This window comes from Rhinoraja longicauda, chromosome 34 (assembly GCF_053455715.1).
Source record: "Rhinoraja longicauda isolate Sanriku21f chromosome 34, sRhiLon1.1, whole genome shotgun sequence".
In the NCBI taxonomy this organism is placed as follows: Eukaryota; Metazoa; Chordata; class Chondrichthyes; order Rajiformes; family Arhynchobatidae; genus Rhinoraja; species Rhinoraja longicauda.
This window is the reverse complement of record NC_135986.1, coordinates 6700554-6725515: the sequence shown is the minus strand read 5'-3', so window position 1 is coordinate 6725515 and position 24962 is coordinate 6700554. Positions and strand designations below refer to the sequence as shown.

The following is a 24962-nucleotide window of genomic DNA, read 5'->3' as shown; positions in this document are numbered from 1 at the left end:
AGAAGCCCTACTGCAAACAGGCAGGCTGCACAAAGGCCACGGGAGGGAACAAGATCATGGTAGTGGCGATGCTACACCGGACGGCAGGCTGGGTTGGGGTACTGGAGGCGCGGGGAGCACGTACCTGGGGAGTGCAGCGGAAAGGACTTCTCCGTAGCGTTGCTCAGCGACAGGCTGTTGTCCACCGGTAACGAGCCGCTGGTGATGGACACTTGCACGCATTGCCCGTACAGGTCAACCACAGCGTACAGCTCTGTGGGGAGAGAACACGGGCAGGCAATATCGCAGCGTGGACGGAAGAAACTGCAGGCGCTGGTTTAGATCAAAAAGCTGGAGTAACACAGCGGGGGACAGGCAGCATCTCGGAGAGAAGGATCGGGTGACGTTTCGGGTCTCGACCCTTCTTCTGAACAATGGTTTTCGTTTCGGGAACGAGGGATTCGCCTATCCTGAAGAAGGGTCTCGAACCCGAAACGTCACCCATCCCTTCTCTCCAGAGATGCTGCCTGACCTGCTGTGTTACTCCAGCATTGTGCGTCTCTAGGCCTCGTTAAAGTACGCACTCATGGAACATGGAGCAACACATCACACAATCCCAACCCTCCCTTCCATTGACTCCGTTTATACCTCGCGCTGCCTCGGCAAGGCCAGCAGCATAAATCAAGGACGAGTCGCAACCCCGGCCACTCCCTCTCCTCCCCTCTCCCATCGGGCAAGAGGTACAGAAGTGTGAAAACGCACACCTCCAGATCCAGGGACAGTTTCTTCCCAGCTGTTCAGGCAACTGAATCATCCTACCACAACCAGAGAGCAGTGCTGAACTATGTACCTTTTTCGGTGACCCGCAGACTATCCTTGATCAGACTTTGCTGGCTTTACCTTGCACTAAAGGAGCAAAGAGGTCCTTCTGCAGTTGTACAGGGCCCTAGTGAGACCGCACCTGGAGTACTGTGTGCAGTTTTGTTCTCCAAATTTACTATTGAGGGCATGCAGCGTAGGTTTACTAGGTTAATTCCCGGAATGGCGGGACTGTCATATGTTGAAAGACTGGAGCGACTAGGCTTGTATACACTGGAATTTAGAAGGATGAGAGATCTTATCGAAACATATAAGATTATTAAGGGGTTGGACACGTTAGAGGCAGGAAACATGTTCCCAATGTTGGGGGAGTCCAGAACAAGGGGCCACAGTTTAAGAATAAGGGGTAGGCCATTTAGAACTGAGATGAGGAAAAACTTTTTCAGTGAGAGAGTTGTAAATCTGTGGAATTCTCTGCCTCAGAAGGCAGTGGAGGCCAATTCTCTGAATGCATTCAAGAGAGAGCTGGATAGAGCTCTTAAGGATAGCGGAGTCAGGGGGTATGGGGAGAAGGCAGGAACGGGGTACTCATTGAGAATGATCAGCCATGATCACATTGAATGGCGGTGCTGGCTCGAAGGGCCGAATGGCCTCCTCCTGCACCTATTGTCTATAAACGTTATTCCCTTATCATGTATCTGTACACTATAAATGGCTTAATTGTAATAAACTATTAGAGTCATAGAGTGATACAGCGTGGAGACAGGCCCTTCGGCCCAACTTGCCCACACTGGCCAAGTGACCCAGCTGCACTAGTCCCACCTGCCTGGCTTTGATCCAGATCCCTCCAAACCCGTCCTATCCATGTGTAGTCCCTCCGCTGACCGGGTAGCATGTAAACATTTCCTTTCGTCAGAGGGTGTTGAATCTGTGAAAGTCATTACCACAGACGGCCACGTCAATGGATACTTTTAAGGCAGAGATTGACAGATCCTTGATCAGTGTGGGTGTCAGCAGTTATGGGAGCAGAATTAATGGGGTTGGGAGGGAAAGATAGATCAGCCAAGATTGAATGGCGGAGCAGACTCGAATGGCCAGATTCTGCTCCTATAACTTATGAAGACTGATGAAGTTCGGCATGTTTCCAATGACTCTCACCAATTTCTACAGATGCATCGTAGAAAGTATTCTATTGGGATGAATCACAGCTTGGTTTCTTGCCTGCTCTGCCAAAGTCTAGTTTAGTTTAGTTTAGAGATACAGTGCGGAAACAGGCCTCTTTCGGCCCACCGGGTCCGCGCCGACCAGCGATCCCCGCACACTAACACTATCCTACACCCACTGGGGACAATTTTTAAATTTGCCCAGCCAATTAACCTACAAACCTACACGTCTTTGGAGTGTGGGAGGAAACCGAAGATCTCGGAGAAAACCCACGCAGGTCACGGGGAGAACGTACAAACTCCGTACATATCATATCATATCATATATATACAGCCGGAAACAGGCCTTTTCGGCCCACCAAGTCCGTGCCGCCCAGCGATCCCCGCACATTAACACTATCCCACACCCACTAGGGACAATTTTTACATTTACCCAGCCAATTTACCTACATACCTGTACGTCTTTGGAGGTACAGACAGCACCCGTAGTCGGGATCGAACCCGGGTCTCCGGCGCTGCATTCGCTGTACGGCAGCAACTCTACCGCTGCGCCACCGTGACCGCCCTCTTACAGGGAAAGTTGTGGGTGTAGCCCAGTCCATCACACAGACCAGTCTCCAAACTGCCCCCACCCCCCCCCCCCCCATTGACTCCATCTGCACTTCGTAAAAACAGCCAAAATAATCAGGACCACTCCAATCCCTCTCTTCCCCTCCCCCTTCCCAGATCTCCCTCTATCTTCCTGTCTCCACCTATATCCTTCCTTTGTCCCACCCCCCTGACATCAGTCTGAAGAAGGGTCTCGACCCGAAATGTCGCCCATTCCTTCTCTCCTGAGATGCTGCCCGACCCGCTGAGTTACTCCAGCATTTTGTGATAATCAGGACCACTCCAGTGGTTTGGAGACCAGTCCCGTCGGCCATCTTACCTGGGGGAAGTCCGGAACAGGCCACTCCCTGGTCCACCCCGTTGATGTAGTAGTGCAGATCGCCGTTGGAGCTGCGCATCATCCCGATGCGGGAGCCGGTGGTCAGCGAGTCCAGGTCGCAGCCATAGTTGTTCCGCATCGTATTCCCATCCTGCATGATAGCCGTGCCGCTGCAAATAGACCAGGAAAGCATGTCAAGAGTGGTGGGATCCGGGGAGGGGCCGCTGCACAACTTAGCTTAGTTTAGAGATACCGCGCGGAAACAGGCCCTTCGGCCTACCGGGTCCGCGCCGACCAGCGATCCCCGCACACTAACACTAGTTACACTAACACTAGTTACACTAACACAGTTTAAGAATAAGGGGTAGGCCATTTAGAACTGAGATGAGGAAAAACTTTTTCAGTCAGAGAGTTGTAAATCTGTGGAATTCTCCGCCTCAGAAGGCAGTGGAGGCCAATTCCCTGAATGCATTCAAGAGAGAGCTGGATAGAGCTCTTAAGGATAGCGGAGTCAGGGGGTATGGGGAGAAGGCAGGAACGGGGTACTGATTGAGAATGATCAGCCATGATCACATTGAATGGTGACGCTGGCTCGTGGGGCCGAATGGCCTCCTCCTGCACCTATTGTCCCTTGTGTGTAGGATATTGCTAGTGTTCGGGTGTAGGAGGATGAGGGGTAGTAACCTTAGAGGTGTAGAAAATCATGAGGGGGAATAGATCAGGTAAATGCACAGTCTTTGGACAGACCTAAGGGACACCAGAGGTTGCGGGGAGACCTGATATGAGAGGTATAGATAGGGTAGACAGTCAGAACCTTTTCCCCAAATTGGAAAAGGGAAATACTAGACGCATTAAGGTGAGAGGGGCAAAGTTTAAATATGTGCAGGGCATTTTTTTCCTTAAACCGCAGGGAGTGAGTGCCTGGAATGTTCTGCCAGTGGTGGTGGTGGTTGGGGTAGATATGGTGGCATTTAGGAGACTTTTGGATGGATATGCAAGGAGTGGAGAGATGGATTGAGTACGGGCACATAAGAATAGGTCTTGGCATTACATTCAGCACTGCCACAGGCAATGATGGTCCAATTCTATACTGCTATCATTGAGTCCGTCCTCACCTTCTCCATCATGGTCTGGTTTGGCTCAGCCACCAAGCACGACATCCAGAGGCTGCAACGGATCGTTCGAACAGCTGAGAAGGTTGTTGGCTGCAACCTTACCCCCATCGACGAACTGTACACTGCAACGGCCAGGAAGCGAGCGGGCAAGATCATCTCTGACCCCTCTCACCCTGGCCACAAACTCTTCGAAGCACTTTCCTCTGGAAGGCGACTCCGGACTGTCAAAGCAGCCACAGCCAGACATAAAAACAGCTTTTGTCCCACGAGTGATAGTTCTACTCAATAACCAAAGTCTGTAGTCTCTTTTTTGCTCTGGTTTATTTTCACCCACATGTTTAGACCGTAATGGTGTATCCTTATTGTTTTGATGTGTTTATGCTTTATTCTTAATTGTTAACTGTATGTTTGTGTTGTCATTTGTGAGCGGAGCACCAAGGCACATTCCTTGTTAACTTCTTTACATCGGCGAAACCAAATGCAGGCTCGGCGATCGTTTCGCTCAACACCTTCGCTCAGTCCGCCTTAACCAACCTGATCTCCCGGTGGCTGAGCACTTCAACTCCCCCTCCCACTCCCAGTCTGACCTTTCTGTCATGGGCCTCCTCCAGTGCCATAGTGAGGCCCACCGGAAATTGGAGGAAGAGCACATCATATCGAAACGTATAAGATTATTAAGTGGTTGGACACGTTAGAGGCAGGAAACATGTTCCCAATGTTGGGGGAGTCCAGAACAAGGGGCTACAGTTTAGGAATAAGGGGTCGGCCATTTAGAACTGAGATGAGGAAAAACTTTTTCAGTCAGAGAGTTGTGAATCTGTGGAATTCTCTGCCTCAGAAGGCAGTGGAGGCCAATTCTCTGAATGCATTCAAGAGAGAGCTAGATAGAGCTCTTAAGGATAGTGGAGTCAGGGGGTATGGGGAGAAGGCAGGAACGGGGTACTGATTGAGAATGATCAGCATGATCACATTGAATGGCGGTGCTGGCTCAAAGGGCCGAATGGCCTCCTCCTGCACCTATTGTCTATTGTCTATCATATTTCGCTGGGGCAGTTTGCAGCCCAGCGGTATGAACATTGACTTCTCCAACTTTATTTAGTTCCTCTGTCCCTCTCTTCCCCTCCTCCTTCCCAGATCTCCCTCTATCTTCCTGTCTCCACCTATATCCTTCCTTTGTCCCGCCTCCCTGACATCAGTCTGAAGAAGGGTCTCGACCCGAAACGTCACCCATTCCTTCGCTGCCTGACCTGCTGAGTTACTCCAGCATTTTGTGAAATAAACACATTCCTTGTATATGCATACTTGGCCAATAAACTTATTAATTCATTCACATTTTGGGCTGGATGGCCTGTTCTTCAACTGTACAGACATTGTGGGCGGGTTGTGTTATAGACTCATAGAGTGAAACAGTGTAGAAATAGGCCCTTCGGCCCAACTCGGCCAACTATGTCCCAGCTACCCTAGTCCCACCTGCCCGCGCTTGGTCCATATCCCTCCAAACCTGTCCTATCCATGTACCTGTCCAACTGTTTCTTAAATGATGGGGTAGTCCCAGCCTCAACTACCTCCTCCGGCAGCTCGTTCCACACACCCACCACACTCTGTGTGAAAAAGTTACCCCTCGAATTCCTATTAAATCTTTTCCCCTTCACCTTGAACCTATGTCCTCTGGTCCTCGATTCCCCTACTCTGGGCAAGAGACTCTGTGCATCGACCCGATCTATTCCTCTCATGATTTTGTACACCTCTATAAGATCTCCGCTCATCCTCCTGCGCTCCATGGAATAGAGACCCAGCCTTCTCAACTTCTCCCTCTAGTTCACACCCTCCAGTCCTGGCAACAGGACTGTTCTTGGTTCTTGTTCTTCCAAAATATTCCAAATGGAATTTAAACTGGAGGTGGCGGAGTATTGACTTAAACAAGAAGGGGCTCTTGGGGAAGAAGAGCTACCTTAAAAGTAGTTGCGTCTGGTTAAAAAAATTTTTTAGATTTTAGATTTAGAGATACAGCGCGGAAACAGGCCCTTCGGCCCACCGAGTCCGCCCCGCCCAGCGATCCCCGCACATTAACACTATCCGACACACACTGGGGACAATTTTTACATTTTACCCAGTCAATTAACCTACATACCTGTACGTCTTTGGAGTGTGGGAGGAAACCGAAGATCTCGGAGAAAACCCACGCAGGTCACGGGGAGAACGTACAAACTCCGTACAGACGGCGCCCGTAGTCAGGATCGAACCTGAGTCTCAGGCGCTGCATTCGCTGTAAGGCGGCAACTCTACCGCTGCGCCACCGTGCCGCCAGTAACTATAGTCGGGTGCTTTCATTGCGCGAGGGAAGAATGAATTGCTGTACACTTCTGTCTTGGTAGCTGGTATCTCAAATTGAATCCAATGCCCTCGTCTGTTCCTGATAGGTTTGGGTTTGGTGTAGATTTGGTCATCTATGTCGAGCTGACCATTTAAAACTTGTAGAAACAGGTCAAGCGGTGGGCTTTACATCTGTCTTGGAGCGGGTTCCACCCCAATGAATGAATGAATAAGTTTATTGGCCAAGTATGTGCAGATACAAGGAATGTGCCTTGGTGCTCCGCTCACAAATGACAACACAAACAGACAGTTAACAATTAAGAATAAAGCATAACCACATCAAAACAATCAGGATACAACATTACGATCTAAACCTGTGGGTGAAAATAAACCAGAGCAAAAAAATGAGACTGCAGACTTTGGTTATTGAGTAGAACTATCACACGTGGGTAAAAAGCTGTTTTTATGTCTGGCTGTGGCTGCTCTGACAGTCCGGAGTCGCCTTCCAGAGGGAAGTGCTTCAAAGGGTTTGTGGCCAGGGTGAGAGGGGGTCAGAGATGATCTTGCCCGCTCGCTTCCTGGCCCTTGCAGTGTACAGTTCGTCAACAACGTTCTCAGCTGATCGAACGATCCATTGCAGCCTCCGGATGTCGTGCTTGGTGGCTGAGCCAGACCAGAGTTTAGAAGTTTGGTAACGCTCGCTTCTCTCTCACACATAGGTATTTGTAACAAATCGAGCTGCCTGCCTTTGGGCACGTTCGATGGAAGACATTTTTCTATTTGTGTATGTTTCTATGCTCTGTTTCAAGGATGAGAAGGGATCTTATTGAAACACATAAGATTATTAAGGGATTGGACACGCTAGAGGCAGGAAACATGTTCCCAATGTTGGGGGAGTCCAAAACCAGGGGCCACACAGTTTAAGAATAAGGGGTCGGCCATTTAGAACGGAGATGAGGAAAAACGTTTTTCAGTCAGAGAGTTGTGAATCTGTGGAATTCTCTGCCTCAGAAGGCAGTGGAGGCCAATTCTCTGAATGCATTCAAGAGAGAGCTAGATAGAGCTCTTAAGATTAGCGGAGTCAGGGGGTATGGGGAGAAGGCAGGAACGGGGTACTGATTGTGAATGATCAGCCATGATCACATTGAATGGCAGTGCTGGCTCGAAGGGTCAAATGGCCTCCTCCTGCACCTATTGGCTTTCGCTGACTGAACCAAAAAAAGCTTTTCACTGTACCTCAGTAGATATGACAAAAATAAACTTGAGATACAACGCAGAGACAGCAGGCCCTTCGGCCCACCGAGTCCGCACTGGCCAGCGATCACCTCATACACTAGCACTATCCCACGCACACACTAGGGACCAGTTACAATTTTTACCGACAAGCCAATCAACCGACAAACCTGTACGTCTTTGGAGTGTGGGAGGAAACCTCCGCGCCTATTGTCTATTGTCTATTATCTTAGCCGACCCTACGCCCAGACCGTGTGAAGACCTGCGATTACCTCAGCATCCAAGTGTCATAGTCTATATCCGTCATGGTACTGGGGAACTCAAGATCCTCAGGACGGATTGCTGTAACGCCTAAATAGGAGGGAGTCTTCAGGTTAACTATGACATGAAAAATCTCATTAAAATAGACAACAAATGCAGAGGAAAGACAAGATAACCGGCGGGTACAGGTTCATAGTTTATAGATTAATTTAACCATTGTCAATCCCCGTTCAACATACACAGGCATGGGCGTGCGCGGTCCCACACATCAACCGCGTGCACTCCTTAGATACGTGGCATGCAAGAGGAGATATCTCACACACCGACGCACACCCGCCACCCAGCTCACGGCCCCCAAATCACACCTGGATACGCAGAGGACAAGCACAAACAATCATCGATGAATACTCTTCAGACATTACACCCCCAACCTCATGCGCCCGATCCACTTCCTCAAAACCAAAGATACTGGAGGAGCAAGATGAACCACTCCGTCCAAATCGCCCGTACTGAAGTGTGGTACGCAAAGGAGCGTAACGTCCGCCATTTTAGTAAGCAAAACCCGCCGTTCGCCCTGCCCCTCGCAGTGTAATCAGTGTTTTGGGGGAACAGTATGTGTGATGATACCATTAAAATGCAGAATATATCTCATCTATCAATTCAGATTTTTTTAAATTTTCTTTGTAAATCTGTGGAATTCTCTGCCTTAGAAGGCAGTGGAGGCCAATTCTCTGAATGCATTAAAGAGAGAGCTGGATAGAGCTCTTAGGGATAGCGGAGTCAGGGGGTATGGCGAGAAGGCAGGAACGGGGTACTGATTGAGAATGATCAGCCATGATCACATTGAATGGCGGTGCTGGCTTGAAGGACCGAATGGCCTCCTCCTGCACCTATTGTCTATTGTTTCTGCAAGTTTCTGCCTACTAAAATGGCGCCATGACATACTATGTTTTTTTAGTGTCGAGTGGTCTACCTTGCTCTGCTCGATTATCTTTGCTCAAGCCATACAAAGCGATCCAGGTACTTTCTCTCTCAACACACACGCTCCATATACAATTGTGAGCCCTGCAGATACATGCCAGTGCTTATTACAATAGATAAATGCAAAATCCACGCAAATCCTCCCACATCATAAGAGTGATACAGCATGGAAACAGGCCCTTCGACCCAACTTGCCCACACCGGCCAACATGACCCAGCTACACTAGTCCCACCTGACCGCGATGGGCCAATACCCCTCCAAACCCGTGCTGTCCATGTACATGTCTAACAGTCTCATAAATGTTCGCGATAGTCCCAGCCTCAACTACGTCCTCTGGAAGCTCGTTCCATACACCCACCACCCTCTGTGTGAAAAAGTTACCCCTCGATAGAATCTCCGTAAGTTGCTATCCTCGTGTTAGTTACTTAACAGGTTTTATTTTACCGTTTAAAAAAAGACACAAAGTGTCAGAGTAACTCGGCGGGTCAGGGAGCATCTCTGGAGAACATGGATACAGGTGACGTTTTTGGTCGGGACTCTTCTTCAGAATGATCTTTACTTTGCCATAGCCTCATCTTGTGTAAAGGTCATTATTTTGTTTAAAAACTACATGAAGTGTGCACATGCATTGGTTTAGATTTTTTAGATTTTTTTTAGATTTAGAGATACAGCGCGGAAACAGGCCCTTCGGCACACCGGGTCCGCGCCGACCAGCGATCCCCGCACATTAACACTATCCCACACCCACTAGGGACAATTTTTACATTTGCCCAGCCAATTAACCTACACACCTGTACGTCTTTGGAGTGTGGGAGGAAACCGAAGATCTCGGAGAAAACCCACGCAAGTCACTGGTTCTGGAGTTTAAAAGATCCAGGCTCACTGCCAGTGGCCCTGTTACAGGTAGAAGATCGAGGGGGGATCTTATAGAAACTTACAACATTCTTAAGGGGTTGGACAGGCTAGATGCAGGAAGATTGTTCCTGATGTTGGGGAAGTCCAGAACAAGGGGTCACAGTTTAAGGATAAGGGGGAAGTCATTCAGGACCGAGATGAGAACGTTTTTTTCCCACACAGAGAGTGATGAATCTGTGGAATTCTCTGCCACAGAAGGTAGTTGAGGCCAGTTCATTGGCTATATTTAAGAGGGAGTTAGATGTGGCCCTTGTGGCTAAAGGGATCAGGGGGTATGGAGAGAAGGCAGGTACGGGATACTGAGTTGGATGATCAGCCATGATCATATTGAATAGCGGTGCAGGCTCGAAGGGCCGAATGGCCTACTCCTGCACCTATTTTCTATGTTTCCATGTTACAGGTTCGGTGGCCCTGTAATGGGGGTAGGGTACTGATATGGATAGAAAATTGGTTGTCAGACAGAAAGCAAAGAGTGGGGGTAAATGGGTCCCTTTCAGAATGGCAGGCAGTAACTAGTGGGGTACCGCAAGGTTCGGTGCTGGGACCGCAGCTATTTACAATATACATTAATGACTTGGATGAAGGGATTAAAAGTAACATCAGCAAATTTGCAGATGACACAAAGCTGGGTGGTAGTGTGAACTGTGAGGAAGATGCTATGAGGTTGCAGGGTGACTTGGACAGGTTGTGTGAGTGGGCAAATGCATGGCAGATGCAGTTTAATGTGGATAAATGTGAGGTTATCCAGTTTGGTGGTAAGAATAGGAAGGCAGAGTATTATCTGAATGGTGTCAAGTTAGGAAAAGGGGACGTACAACGTGATCTGGGTGTCCTAGTTCATCAGTCACTGAAAGGAAGCATGCAGGTACAGCAGGCAGTGAAGAAAGCCAATGGAATGTTGGCCTTCATAACAAGAGGAGTTGAGTATAGGAGCAAAGAGGTCCTTCTGCAGTTGTACAGGGCCCTAGTGAGACCGCACCTGGAGTACTGTGTGCAGTTTTGGTCTCCAAATTTGAGGTAGGATATTCTTGCTATTGAGGGCGTGCAGCGTAAGTTTACTAGGTTAATTCCCGGAATGGCGGGACTGTCATATGTTGAAAGACTGGAGCGACTAGGCTTGTATACACGGGAATTTAGAAGGATGAGAGGGGATCTTATCGAAACGTATAAGATTATTAAGGGGTTGGACACGTTAGAGGCAGGAAACATGTTCCCAATGTTGGGGGAGTCCAGAACCAGGGGCCACAGTTTAAGAATAAGGGGTAGGCCATTTAGAACTGAGATGAGGAAAAACTTTTTCAGTCAGAGCGTTGTGAATCTGTGGAATTCTCTGCCTCAGAGGGCAGTGGAGGCCAATTCTCTGGATGCATTCAAGAGAGAGCTAGATAGAGCTCTTAGTGATAGCGGAGTCAGGGGGTATGGGGAGAGGTAAGGAACGGGGTACTGATTGTGGATGATCAGCCATGATCACATTGAATGGCGGTTCTGGCTCGAAGGACCGAATGGCCTCCTCCTGCACCTATTGTCTGGTCAGGTGCATCTTCTGCATTATGAAAAATCTATGCACCAGTACATACAGGTTTATAGGTTAATTGGCTTGGTATAAATGTGGAACTATCCCTCACGCGTGTAGGATAGTGTTAGTGTGTGGGGATCGCTGGTCGGTGCAGACTCTGTGGGCTGAAGGGTTTGTGTCCGCGCTGAGTCTCCAACCTAAACCACGTTGATTAAGCTGGCATGTGTGGAGAGCATCTTGGCATGGGTGGAGGGAAAGATAACCAGGGCTGAGAGAGATCCCACCCAATCTGGACTGAGACTAACGATAGCTTGGAGCCTGATTTAGTTTTGAGATACAGCGAGGAAACAGGCCCTTTAGTCCACCAAGTCCATGCTGGCCAGCGATCGGCGCACACGAACACTATCCTACACACACTAGGGACAATTCACACATGTCGTTGTTGTTGTTCGTCCTTCGGGTTCGAAGATGACCACTTTCAGTTGGAGGATTGGTGACTGTGACAATAGGTGCAGGAGTAGGCCATTTGGCCCTTCGAGCCAGCACCGCCATTCAATGTGATCATGGCTTTTCATTCTCAATCAGTACCCCGTTCCACAGATTCACAACTCTCTGACTGAAAAAGTTTTTCCTCATCTCTGTTCTAAATGGCCTACCCCATTATTCTTAAACTGTGGCCCCTGGTTCTGGACTCCCCCAACATTGGGAACATGTTTCCTGCCTCTAACGTGTCCAACCCCTTAATAATCTTATACGTTTCGATAAGATCCCCTCTCATTCTTCTAAATTCCAGTGTATACAAGCCCAGTCGCTCCAGTCTTTCAACATATGACAGTCCCGCCCGTCCGGGAATTAACCTAGTAAACCTACGCTGCACGCCCTCAATAGCAAGAATATCCTTCCTCAAATTTGGAGACCAAAACTGCACACAGTACTCCAGGTGCGGTCTCACTAGGGCCCTGTACAACTGCAGAAGGACCTGTGGGTCCGGAAGTGACTGGTGAGGCCAATCCGGGCCCGAAAGGCAGGCCCACACGTAGGGCACAAGTGGATGGGTGCTGCAATGGAAGTGGAGGTAGCCCGGGCCTTGCGCGCGGTGCGTTTCCTCTGGGCCTCTGCAGTGCGTCTGTTCTCTGCTGCACGATTCACACATACAACAAGCCAATGAACCTACAAACCTGCACGTCTTTGGAATGTGGGAGGTAACCAAAGATCATGGTGGAAAAAAACCCCACACAGGTCACGGGTAGAACGTGCAGGCACGCACCCGTAGTCGGGATGGAACCCGGGTCTCCGGCGCTGTGAGGCAGCAACTCTACCGCTGCGCCACCGTGCCGCACCGCTGATCTCCTGTCCCGGTGGCCAGAATATCCCACCACTGCTCTCCCCCCCGGCCGAAACAAAGTGGGATGGCTCGGGAAGAGCCGCTGCCTCACAGCGCCAGAGACCCAGGTTTGACCCGGACCTGTGCACGTTCTCCCGGAGAACGCGCGGGTTTCTGCCGGGTGCACCGATTTGCCGACACGTCCCAAAGACGTGCGCGCTTGTAGGTTAATTGGCTTCTGTAAATTGTCCACTATTGTGCAGGCAGTGGGATAACATAGAACTGGTGCATGCGGGCGATCGATGGTCGGCGTGAGACTCAGTGTGGTGAGGGGCCTGCTTCCGTGCTGTATCTTTCAATTAACCCTTTCATCAGAGTCCATCACAATCGGAGCGGAGATTGGCGTAAACATGGGGATGATCAGTGCGGGTGTCAGCGGGAGAAGGCAGGAGAATGGGGTTTGGAGGGAGAGATAGATCAGCCCTGATTGAATGGTGGAGTAGACCTGATGGGCCGAATGGCCTAATACTATTTCTATCACTTGTGAACTGCCCTCCCACGTTCTTGGCCAAAGCTAACACTAGAGCCAGGACTCTCCCAGAATACAATCCCTGCCAACACAACCCCCCACTCGAGAGAAATCATCTTGCCTCAACACTCACCGGCTTCTATTGATCCCGACCATCGATCCACCATCTTCTGAATTAGAATCTCGAACATTTCCCCTTCCCTCAACATCCTGCAAAATAAAAATCGACAAAAGCACCGGTTTAGCACATGCTGGTCACGGTGGCGCAGCGGTAGAGTTGCCGCCTCACAGCGAATGCAGCGCCGGAGACCCGGGTTCCATCCCGACTGCGGGCGCCGTCTGTACGGAGTTTGTACGTTCTCCCCGTGACCTGCGTGGGTTTTCTCCGAGATCTCCGGTTTCCTCCCACACTCCAAAGACGTGCAGGTTTGTAGGTTAACTGGTTTGGTAAATGTAAAGATTGTCCCCAGTGGGTGTAGGATAGTGTTAGTGTGCGGGGATCGCTGGTCGGCGCGGACCTGGTGGGTTGAACAGGCCCGTTTCTGCGCTGTATCTCTAAACTAAACACAGGAGTTGAAAAGACAGCCGTGGGAGCCCATTTGGGCCTTTAAGTTTGCTTCAGCCATTTAATAATTTGAGTGGCGCAGCGTCAGAGTTGCTGCCGCACAGCGCCGGAGACCCGGGCACCATCCCCACCACGGGGTGCTTTCTGCAAGGCCAGCAGCATCATCAAGGACCAGTCTCACCCCGGTCGGTCACTCCCTCTTCTCCCCTCTCCCATCGGGCAAGAGGTACAGAAGTGTGAAAACGCACACCTCCAGATTCAGGGACAGTTTCTTCCCGGCTGTTACCAGGCAAACTGAACCGTCCCATCAACAACTAGAGAGCGGTTCTGAGTTCCCACCCACCTCGTTGTACTCCCTCGGACAGATCTTTAATCAGACTTCACTGAACTTCATCTTGCACTAAACGTTCTTCCCCTTTCCTGCATCTTTACACTGTGGACGGCTTGATAGTCATCACATATTGACCTTTCATATCATATCATATCATATATATACAGCCGGAAACAGGCCTTTTCGGCCCTCCAAGTCCGTGCCGCCCAGTGATCCCCGTACATTAACACTATCCTACACCCACTAGGGACAATTTTTACATTTACCCAGCCAATTAACCTACATACCTGTACGTCTTTGGAGTGTGGGAGGAAACCGAAGATCTCGGAGAAAACCCACGCAGGTCACGGGGAGAACGTACAAACTCCTTACAGTGCAGCACCCGTAGTCAGGATCGAACCTGAGTCTCCGGCGCTGCATTCGCTGTAAAGCAGCAACTCTACCGCTGCGCTACAAAGCTGGGTGGTAGTGTGAACTGGGAGGAAGATGCTATGAGGTTGCAGGGTGACTTGGACAGGTTGTGTGAGTGGGCGGATGCTTGGCAGATGCAGTTTAATGTGGATAAGTGTGAGGTTATCCACTTTGGTGGTAAGAATAGGAAGGCAGAGTATTATCTGAATGGTGTCAAGTTAGGAAAAGGGGACGTACATCGAGATCTGGGTGTCCTAGTGCATCAGTCACTGAAAGGAAGCATGCAGGTACAGCAGGCAGTGAAGAAAGTCAATAGAATGTTGGCCTTCATAACAAGAGGAGTTGAGTATAGGAGCAAAGAGGTCCTTCTGCAGTTGTACAGGGCCCTAGTGAGACCGCACCTGGAGTACTGTGTGCAGTTTTGGTCTCCAAATTTGAGGAAGGATATTCTTGCTATTGAGGGCGTGCAGCGTAGGTTTACTAGGTTAATTCCCGGAATGGCAGGACTGTCATATGTTGAAAGACTGGAGCGACTGGGCATGTGTACACTGGAATTTAGGAAGATGAGAGGGGATCTTATCGAAACGTATAGGATTATTAAGGGGTTGGACACGTTAGAGGCAAGAAACATGTTCCCAATGTTGTGGGAGTCCAGAACCAGGGGCCACACAGTTTAAGAATAAGGGGTAGGCCATTAAGAACGGAGATGAGGAAAAACTTTTTCAGGCAGAGAGTTGTGAATCTGAGGAATTCTATGCCTCAGAGGGCAGTGGAGGCCAATTCTTATCGAAACGCATAAGATTATTAAGGGGTTGGACACGTTAGAGGCAAGAAACATGTTCCCAATGTTGGGGGAGTCCAGAACCAGGGGCCACACAGTTTAAGAATAAGGGGTCGGCCATTTAGAACGGAGATGAGGAAAAACGTTTTTCAGTCAGAGAGTTGTGAATCTGTGGAATTCTCTGCCCCAGAAGGCAGTGGAGGCCAATTCTCTGAATGCATTCAAGAGAGAGCTAGATAGAGCTCTTAAGATTAGCGGAGTCAGGGGGTATGGGGAGAAGGCAGGAACGGGGTACTGATTGTGAATGATCAGCCATGATCACATTGAATGGCAGTGCTGGCTCGAAGGGTCAAATGGCCTACTCCTGCACCTATTGTCTTTCGCTGACTGAACCAAAAAAGGCTTTTCACTGCACCTCAGTACACATGACAACAATAAACAAAACTGCTGTATCTATGCATGATATCGCTCGTTTATTTGAATTCCTTGCAAATCAAAGCTTTTCACTGTACCTCGGTAGATTTGACAAAAATAAACTTGAGGTACAACGCAGAGACAGCAGGCCCTTCGGCCCACCGAGTCCGCACTGACCAGCGATCACCCCGTACACTAGCACTATCCCACACACACACACACTCGGGACAAGTTACAATTTTTACCGACAAGCCAATTAACCGACAGAGCTGTACGTCTTTGGAGTGTGGGAGCAAACCGGAGCACCTAGAGAAAACGGCGGCAGTCACGAGGAGAACGTACAAACTATACAGACAGCAATCGTGGTCAGAATCGATCCCGGGTCTCCGGCACTGTAAGGCTGCAACTCTACCAATTAGCCACTGTGCCATGGTGAGGCTGCGTAGACTCAGTGAGCTGAAGGGCCCGTCTGCGTGCTGTATCACCGTGCCAACCCAACCCTGAAAGTCTTACCCCTCCAAGGCACTGGGGCAGTTGATCGACCCACCCACTGACCTAGACACAAAACGCTGGAGTAACTCGCACTCTCTCACACTCTCTCTCTCACACTCTCTCTCTCACACTCACTCTCTCTCTCACACTCTCTCTCTCACTCTCTTTCTCTCACTCACTCTCTCACTCTCACTCCCTCTCCCTCACTCACTCACACTCTCCCACTCACTCACTCTCTCTCTCTCTCTCACACTCACTCTCTCTCTCACACTCACTCACTTTCACTCTCTCACACTCTCTCTCTCTCTCTCTCACTCACTCTCTCACACTCACTCTCTCACACTCACTCTCTCTCTCACTCACTCTCTCTCTCTCTCTCACTCTCACTCACTTTCACTCTCCCTCACACTCACTCTCCCACTCACTCATTCACTCTCTCTCACACTCACTCTCCCACTCACTCACTCTCTCTCTCTCTCTCTCTCACACTCACTCTCACTCCCTCACTCTCACTCACTCTCTCTCTCACACTCACTCTCCCTCTCCCTCACTCTCACTCTCCCACTCACTCACCCTCTCTCTCTCTCACCCTCCCTCCCTCTGATCTCCCTCTGAGAGGGCCCGCTGCTCCAGTTGCTGGTGGACACCCACTGACCTGCTGGAGATGACGATGGCGTCGTTGAACTCGCTGCGGCAGTTCTGGCGGAAGGCGGTGCGGCCGCCGTTGGTGATGACGGCGTTGTTCCCGTGCAGGTGGTGGAAGCGGAGGTCGTTGCTGGGGGTGAGGGCGAAGAGGCTGCAGGGCGAGATCAGGTTGTTGGCCTCCAGCACGTCGTCGGGCAGGGGCGGCAGCTCTGGCGGGGCAGATGGTGAGAGGAAACTTTAAAACACACCACACAGACAAGGGCCATGCGATCAAGGATTTATCCAACAGCGCCAAATTAAAACAACAATCGAAAATAAAAATAAACTTTATTCAAAGTAAAAAACATACACAAAACAGGTTCTGTGCAAAACTTCTCGGACCCCTCGCGTACATTTGTCGTATATCATCATATCATATATATACAGCCGGAAACAGGCCTTTTCGGCCCTCCAAGTCCGTGCCGCCCAGCGATCCCCGTACATTAACACTATCCACTAGGGACAATTTTTACATTTACCCAGCCAATTAACCTACATACCTGTAGGTTAATGTACGGGGGTTTACACAATTGCATGGTGGCGCAGCGGTAGAGTTGCCGCCTTACAGCGAATGCAGCCGGAGACCCGTGTTCGATCCCGACTACGGGCGCCGTCTGTACGGAGTTTGTACGTTCTCCCCGTGACCTGCGTGGGTTTTCTCCAAGATCTTCGGTTTCCTCCCACACTCCAAAGACACGCAGGTTTGCAGATTAATTGGCTTGGTAAATGTAAAAATTGTCTCTGGTGGGTGTAGGATAGTGCTAATGTGCGGGGATCGCTGGTCGGCGCGGATCCGGTGGGCCGAAAGGGCCTGTTTCCGCACTGTATCTCAAAACTAAAATCTAAACACCCTTGCTACTCATGTCAAGGGTGATATCCCTTCCCTTATCTGAGGGGCGTCTCTCTCCACCACACCCTGCCCCCCCAATGCACAGCAGCGGAAGGACTCTTGACTGAGGTCCTCATCCACAGGGCCTTGGCGTTGGCTGCACGAGCGTCAGTGCGTCCCTCAGCACATACTCCTGTAGTCTGCAGCGGGCCCAGTCAGCAACATTCCCCGACGGACAGCTCGCTCCGCTGGGAGGCCAACAAAGTTCGGGCGCACCAAAAGTTCGGGAGGGGAAGGGGAAGTTCGGGAGGGGAAGGTAAGGGGAGGGGGAGGGAAGAGGGGCGGAGGGAGGGGGAAGGGACGGAGGGGGGGGAAGGGACGGAGGGGGGGGAAGGGACGGAGGGGGGGAAGGGACGGAGGGGGGGAAGGGACGGAGGGGGGGAAGGGACGGAGGGGGGGGAAGGGACGGGGGGGGAAGGGGTGGAGAGAGGGGGAAGGGGTGGAGGGAGGGGGAATGGGCGGAGGGAGGGGGAAGGGGCGGAGGGAAGGGGAAGGGGTGGAGGGGGGGAAGGGACGGGAGGGGGGAAGGGACGGAGGGGGGGAAGGGACGGAGGGGGGGAAGGGGTGGAGGCAGGGGGAAGGGGTGGAGGCAGGGGGAAGGGGTGGAGGCAGGGGGAAGGGGTGGAGGCAGGGGGAAGGGGTGGAGGGAGGGGGAAGGGGTAGAGGCAGGGGGAAGGGGTAGAGGCAGGGGGAAGGGAGGGGGAAGGAAGGGGGAGGGGGAAGGAAGGGGGAGGGGGAAGGAAGGGGGGAGGGGGAAGGAAGGGGGGAGGGGAAGGAAGGGGGGGAGGGGAAGGAAGGGGGAAGGGGGAAGGAAGGGGTGGAGGGAGGGGGAAGGGGTGGAGGCAGGGGGAAGGAAGGGGGAGGGGGAAGGAAGGGGGGGAGGGGGAAGGAAGGGGGGGAGGGGAAGGAAGGGGGAAGGAAGGGGTGGAGGGAGGGGGAAGGGGTGGAGGGAGGGGGAAGGGGTGGAGGGAGGGGGAAGGGGGAAGGAAGGGGTGGAGGGAGGGGGAAGGGTGGAGGGAGGGGGAAGGAAGGGGTGGAGGGAGGGGGAAGGGGTGGAGGGAGGGGGAAGGGGTGGAGGGAGGGGGAAGGGGTGGAGGGAGGGGGAAGAGGTGGAGGGAGGGGGAAGGGGTGGAGGGAGGGGGAAGGAAGGGGTGGGGGAAGGGGTGGAGGGGAGGGGGAAGGGGTGGGGGGAGGGGGAAGGAAGGGGTGGGGGAAGGGGTGGAGGGGAGGGGGAAGGGGTGGGGGAGGGGGAAGGAAGGGGTGGGGGAAGGGGTGGAGGGGAGGGGGAAGGGGTGGGGGGAGGGGGAAGGAAGGGGTGGGGGAAGGGGTGGAGGGAGGGGGAAGGGGTGGGGGGAGGGGGAAGGGGTGGAGGGAGGGGGAAGGGGTGGGGGGAGGGGGAAGGAAGGGGTGGGGGAAGGGGTGGAGGGGAGGGGGAAGGGGTGGAGGGGAGGGAGGGGGAAGGAAGGGGTGGGGGGAGGGGGAAGTGGTGGAGGGGAGGGGGAAGTGGTGGAGGGGAGGGGGAAGGAGTGGAGGGGAGGGAGGGGGAAGGGGTGGAGGCAGGGGGGAGGAAGGGGTGGAGGGGGGGAAGGGGCGGCGGGGAAGGGGAGGGAGGGGGAAGGGGAGGGAGGGGGAAGGAAGGGGGGAGGGAGAGGAGAGGGTGCTGCACCAATGCAGGAGAGGTTTGGGCCCAACGGTCCCACTTGGTCTAGTTGTAGATAAACAGATGTGCTGTTACTCTTTCAACCTCATTTTATTGTTTTACAAATGCCATGTTGTCTTTCACAAGATCAAGTGCAGGTAAGAGGGGCGAGGAAGATCAAACAGCATTGAAAACTGTCCTAATAGAGGTCCAAGTTGCAGTAAATGCCCAAGTCCCAAGTTGCAGTAAATGCTGTACATTCTGTAAATACTGCACATTCCAACAGTCTGCAGAACAGCATGGTTGTATTTTGAGAGAGCACGTACCTGGATTAAAGATAGACACAAAAGCTGGAGCAACTCAGCGGGCCAGAAAGAAATAGGTGACGTTTCGGGTCGGGACCCTTCTTCAGACAGAGAATCGGGGGAAAGCAATATATACTTGGGCAGCTCACAACCTAACCGTATGAACATTGATTTCTCTAAATTCCAGCAACCCTTGCATGTCGTACTAGCTTCAAAGTCGTCTTGTGTCTCATTGTCTAGGGATCAGTCTGAGGAAGGGTCTCGACCTGAAACGTCACCCATTCCTTCTCTCCTGAGATGCTGCCTGTTCCGCTGAGTTACTCCAGCACTTTGTGTCCATCTCATTGTCTGCGACTCGTTTTCACCTAGCCCGCAGTTAACGATGGACACAAGAAGCAGGGGGACGGGCTGAGGGGAGCACTGAAGCTCGGTGCAGCCAACGCCAAGGCTCTGCAGACGAGGGCAGCATCTCTGGAGAAAAGGAATAGGTGACGTTTTGGACCGAGACCTTCCTTCAGACTGAGTGAGGAGAAAGGCAAACGAGAGATATGGAATAATACTAGACGGGTGTGGACACGTCGGGTCCAAACCTCTCCTGCGGGCCCGGCAACCCCCGTTGGGTTCAAACTTCTCCTGCCAGCCGGGGAGTGTCCCCCGGGGTTGTGAGCGGGCGAGGGGGGGGGGAAAGAGGGAGCCACTCACCCTGGCCCCGGGCAGCCATCCCGAGCCGTGGACCCGTTGGGTGCAAACCTCTCTTGCAGCGGCAGCGCGACGGAGACGGCCATCTTGTTTGACCCTCTGCCGCCGCGCTGCACCATGGGAGGAAGGTCAGGCGCCAGTCCTCCCAGCCGGAGGGGGGGGGAGCGCATTTATTAAAGTTTATTAAGTTAATTGCTTTTAAAATGTAAGAAAACCTCATCAATCGATACCGCAGGCGAATGGTGAGTAGGGTGGGCCTAGAATTATTGAGCTATCGTGTACCGTTTTGGCTGTATTTCGGGAACAAATATATCCACTAACCCACAAACATACAAGATGAGAGTTTTAGTAATCTTTATACTAAAACTCTTGTTTGTTTGTTTGTTTGTTCCTGAACTACAGCCAAAACGGTACACGATAGCACGACAATTTTACTCACCGTCGTCCCTTTGGTGCTAATGGAAGAAGTTTCATTGAAATCGGTGTTATATTTTTAAAGATAATCACATTTTTAAGTTTAAATCTATCTCCTAGGGAGGGAGGGAGAGGGATGGAGGGAGGTTAAGGGGGATGGAATGGGGGGAGGGAGGGGGGATGGAGGAGGGGGAGAGAGGGGAGAGGGGAGGGGGAGGGGGGGAGGGGGAGAGAGGAGAGGGAGAGAGGAGAGAGAGGGGGAGGAGGGAGAGAGGGGGAGGAGGGAGAGAGGGGGAGGGGAGGGGGGAGAGAGGGGGAGGGGGGAGAGAGGGGGAGGGGGGAGAGAGGGGGAGGGGGAGAGAGGGGGAGGGGAGAGAGAGGGGGAGGGGAGAGAGAGGGGGGAGAGAGGAGAGAGGGGGAGGGGGAGAGAGGGGGAGGGGGGAGAGAGGGGGAGGGGGAGAGAGGGGGAGGGGGGAGAGAGGGGGAGGGGGAGGGGAGAGGGAGGGGGGAGAGAGGGGGAGAGGGAGGGAGGGGGAGAGAGGGAGAGTGTGAGGGGGAGAGAGAGGGAGGGGGAGAGAGGGGAGGCGGGGAGAGAGGGAGGGGGGAGAGAGTGGAGGGGGGAGAGAGGGGATGGGGGAGAGGGGGGATGGCGGGAGAGAGGGGGAGGGGGAAGAAGGGGGAGGGGGAAGGAAGGGGGGAGGGGGAAGGAAGAGGGAGGGGGAAGGAAGGGGGAGGGGAAGGGGTGGAGGGAGGGGGAAGGGGTAGAGGCAGGGGGAAGGGGGAAGGAAGGGGTGGAGGGAGGGGGAAGGGGTGGAGGGAGGGGGAAGGAAGGGGGGAGGGAGGGGGAAGGAAGGGGGGAGGGAGGGGGGAGGGAGGGGGAAGGAAGGGGGAGGGGAGAGGGAAGGAGACGGTGCTGCACCAATGCAGGAGAGGTTTGGGCCCAACGGTCCCACTTGGTCTAGTTGTAGATAAACAGATGTGCTGTTACCCTTTCAACCTCATTTTATTGTTTTACAAATGCCATGTTGTCTTTCACAAGATCAAGTGCAGGTAAGAGGGGTGATGAAGTTCAAACAGCATTGAAAACTGTCCTAATAGAGGTCACAAAGGCTCAAGTTGCAGTAAATGCCCAAGTCCCAAGTTGCAGTAAATGCTGTACATTCTGTAAATACTGCACATTCCAACAGTCTGCAGAACAGCATGGTTGTATTTTGAGAGAGCATGTACCTGGATTAAAGATAGACACAAAAAGCTGGAGCAACTCAGCGGGCCAGAAAAAAATAGGTGACGTTTCGGGTCGGGACCCTTCTTCAGACAGAGAATCGGGGGAAAGCAATATATACTTGGGCAGCTCACAACCTAACCGTATGAATATTGATTTCTCTAAATTCCAGCAACCCTTGCATGTCGTATTAGATTCAAAGTCGTCTTGTTGTGTCTCATTGTCTAGGGATCAGTCTGAAGAAGGGTCTCGACCTGAAACGTCGCCCATTCCTTCTCTCCTGAGATGCTGCCTGACCTGCTGAGTTACTCCAGCATTTTGTGAATAAATACCTTCGATTTGTACCAGCATCTGCAGTTATTTTCTTATATATTGTCTGAAGAAGGGTCTTGACCCGAAACGTCGCCCATTCCTTCTCTCCTGAGATGCTGCCTGACCTGCTGAGTTACTCCAGCACTTTGTGTCCATCTCATTGTCTGCGACTCGTTTCACCTAGCCCGCAGTTAACGATGGACACAAGAAGCAGGGGGACGGGCTGAGGGGAGCACTGAAGCTCGGTGCAGCCAACGCCAAGGCTCTGCAGACGAGGGCAGCATCTCTGGAGAAAAGGAATAGGTGACGTTTTGGACCGAGACCTTCCTTCAGACTGAGTGAGGAGAAAGGCAAACGAGAGATATGGAGTAATACTAGACGGGTGTGGACACGTCGGGTCCAAACCTCTCCTGCGGGCCCGGCAACCCCTGTTGGGTTCAAACTTCTCCTGCCGGCCGGGGAATGTCCCCGGGGTTGTGAGCGGGCGAGGGGGGGGGGGGGAGAGGGAGCCACTCACCCTGGCCCCGGGCAGCCATCCCGAGCCGTGGACCCGTTGGGTGCAAACCTCTCTTGCAGCGGCAGCGCGACGGAGACGGCCATCTTATTTGACCCTCTGCCGCCACGCTGCACCATGGGAGGAAGGTCAGGCGCTTGGCACGCCGGGATAGGCGCCAGTCCTCCCAGCCGGGGTGGGGGTGGGAGAGCGCATTTATTAAAGTTTATTAAGTTAATTGCTTTTAAAATGTAAGAAAACTTGAACAATCGAGACCGCAGGCGAATGGTGAGTAGGGTGGGCCTAAAATTATTGAGCTATTGTGTACCGTTTTGGCTGTATTTCGGAAACAAATATATCCACAAACCCACAAGCATACAAGATGAGAGTTTTAGTAATCTTTATACTAAAACTCTAGTTTGTTTGTTTGTTTGTTGCTGAACTACAGCCAAAACGGTACACGATAGCGCGGCAATTTTAGGCCCACCTTACTCACCGTCGTCCCTTTGGTGCTGATGGAAGAAGTTTCATTGAAGTCGGTGTTACATTTTTAACGATATTCACATTTTTAAGTTTAAATCTATCTCTTAGGGAGGGAGGGGGAGGGATGGAGGGAGGGGGGTGGAGGGAGGTTAAGGGGGAGGGAGGGGGGGATGGAGGAGGGGGATGGAGTGGGGGGAGGGGTAGGGGGGGAGGGGGGGAGAGGGGGAGGGGGGAGAGAGGGGGAGGGGGAGAGAGGGGGAGGGGGGAGAGAGGGGGAGGGGTGAGAGGGGAGAGAGGGGGAGGGGGGAGAGGGAGAGGGAGAGGGGGAGGGAGAGGGAGAGGGGGAGGGGGAGGGAGAGGGAGAGGGAGAGGGAGAGGGAGAGGGAGAGGGAGAGGGAGAGGGAGAGGGAGAGGGAGAGGGTGCTGCACCAATGCAGGAGCGGTTTGGTCTCGCACATATATGTAGATAGAACACATGAAAGATGAACCAGGATGTTGTGCAGCCCAGCTGGGTTAACGGGGCGGACCCACCTATATCGTCGATGATGGTGGCTTGGGCGGCCTGTCCGTAGAGGTCGACGACGGCGTAAACGTTGGACGGCACGTTGGACGCAGCGAGCCCCTGATCCACGTTGTTGACGAAGAAGTGCAAGCTTCCGTCTTCCTTGCGCATCACGCCAACCGTGTCACCCGCCTTGTTCCGGGAGCGGAGGGGTGGGTAGGTATCCAAGGTTGGGTTCGTCAGGGAGGGAAGAGAAGAAACAAATTAGAACTAGCCAGCAGAATAGGTGAAGGCAGATTGGAACGGCACTCACTTCACCTGAAACCTCCAGCGGTCTACAGAGAACACGCAAGCATCGAAGGGAACTACAGGAGTTGCTGCCACAACCAGAGAGCAGAGCTGAACTACTATCTACCTGCTGGTGACCCTCGGACTATCCTTGATCGGACTTTGCTGGCGTTAGAAACATAGAAAATAGGTGCAGGAGTAGGCCATTCGGCCCTTCCAGCCAGTTCAATATGGTCAATACGATCACGGCTGATCATCTAAAATCAGTACCCCGTTCCTGCTTTCTCCCCATATCCCTTGATTCCATTAGCCCCAAGAGCTATATATAACTCTCTCTTGACCTTACCTAATCAAAGGTATTTATTTATTCACAAAATGCTGGAGTAACTCAGCGGGTCAGGCAGCATCTCAGGAGAGAAGGAATGGGTGACGTTTCGGGTCGAGCCTCTTCTTCAGACTGACTCCACCACTTAGGTGTCTATCTCAGTGGTATAGGAACCTGGAAACTAACGTCTCCGATCCAGAGCAGCTTCTTCCCTACAACCACCAGGCATCACGGTGGAGCAGCGGTAGAGTTGCTGCCTTACAGCGAATGCAGCGTTGGAGACTCAGGTTCGATCCTGACTACGGGCGCCGTCTGTACGCAGTTTGTACGTTCTCCCCGTGACCTGCGTGGGTTTTTCTCCGAGATCTTCGGTTTCCTCCCGCACTCCAAAGACGTGCGGGTTTGTAGGTTAATTGGCTGGGCAAATGTAACAATTGTCCTTAGTGTGTGTAGGATAGTGTTAATGTGCGGGGATCGCTGGGCGGCGCGGACCCGGTGGGCCGAAGGGCCTGTTTCCGCGCTGTATCTCTAAATCTAAATCTAAACAACAATCTCCAACTAAGCTCTGAACTGTTTTCACGAGAGAGTTAAGGGCCTGCCCCACTCAGGCAATTTTTTAGGCGACTGCCGGCAACT

The 24962-nt window shown here is 52.3% G+C and overlaps 1 protein-coding gene across 5 annotated transcripts in view; it reads right to left on the bottom strand.

Moving 5' to 3' along the window:
- Window positions 1-24962, bottom strand: part of neurl4 (neuralized E3 ubiquitin protein ligase 4) — a 106706-nt gene that overhangs the window by 37367 nt on the left and 44377 nt on the right. For 3 of the 5 annotated variants that reach the window (XM_078427836.1, XM_078427838.1, XM_078427840.1), the window contains 6 exons: window positions 23743-23905; window positions 16727-16925; window positions 13211-13287; window positions 7823-7928; window positions 2890-3059; window positions 125-253 (listed from right to left, as the gene is read on the bottom strand). In XM_078427836.1, coding sequence (XP_078283962.1) covers window positions 125-253; window positions 2890-3059; window positions 7823-7928; window positions 13211-13287; window positions 16727-16925; window positions 23743-23905 — 844 coding nt within the window. The remainder of the gene's footprint in view (window positions 1-124; window positions 254-2889; window positions 3060-7822; window positions 7929-13210; window positions 13288-16726; window positions 16926-23742; window positions 23906-24962) is intronic. The other 2 variants (XM_078427837.1, XM_078427839.1) reach the window with 1 other exon arrangement.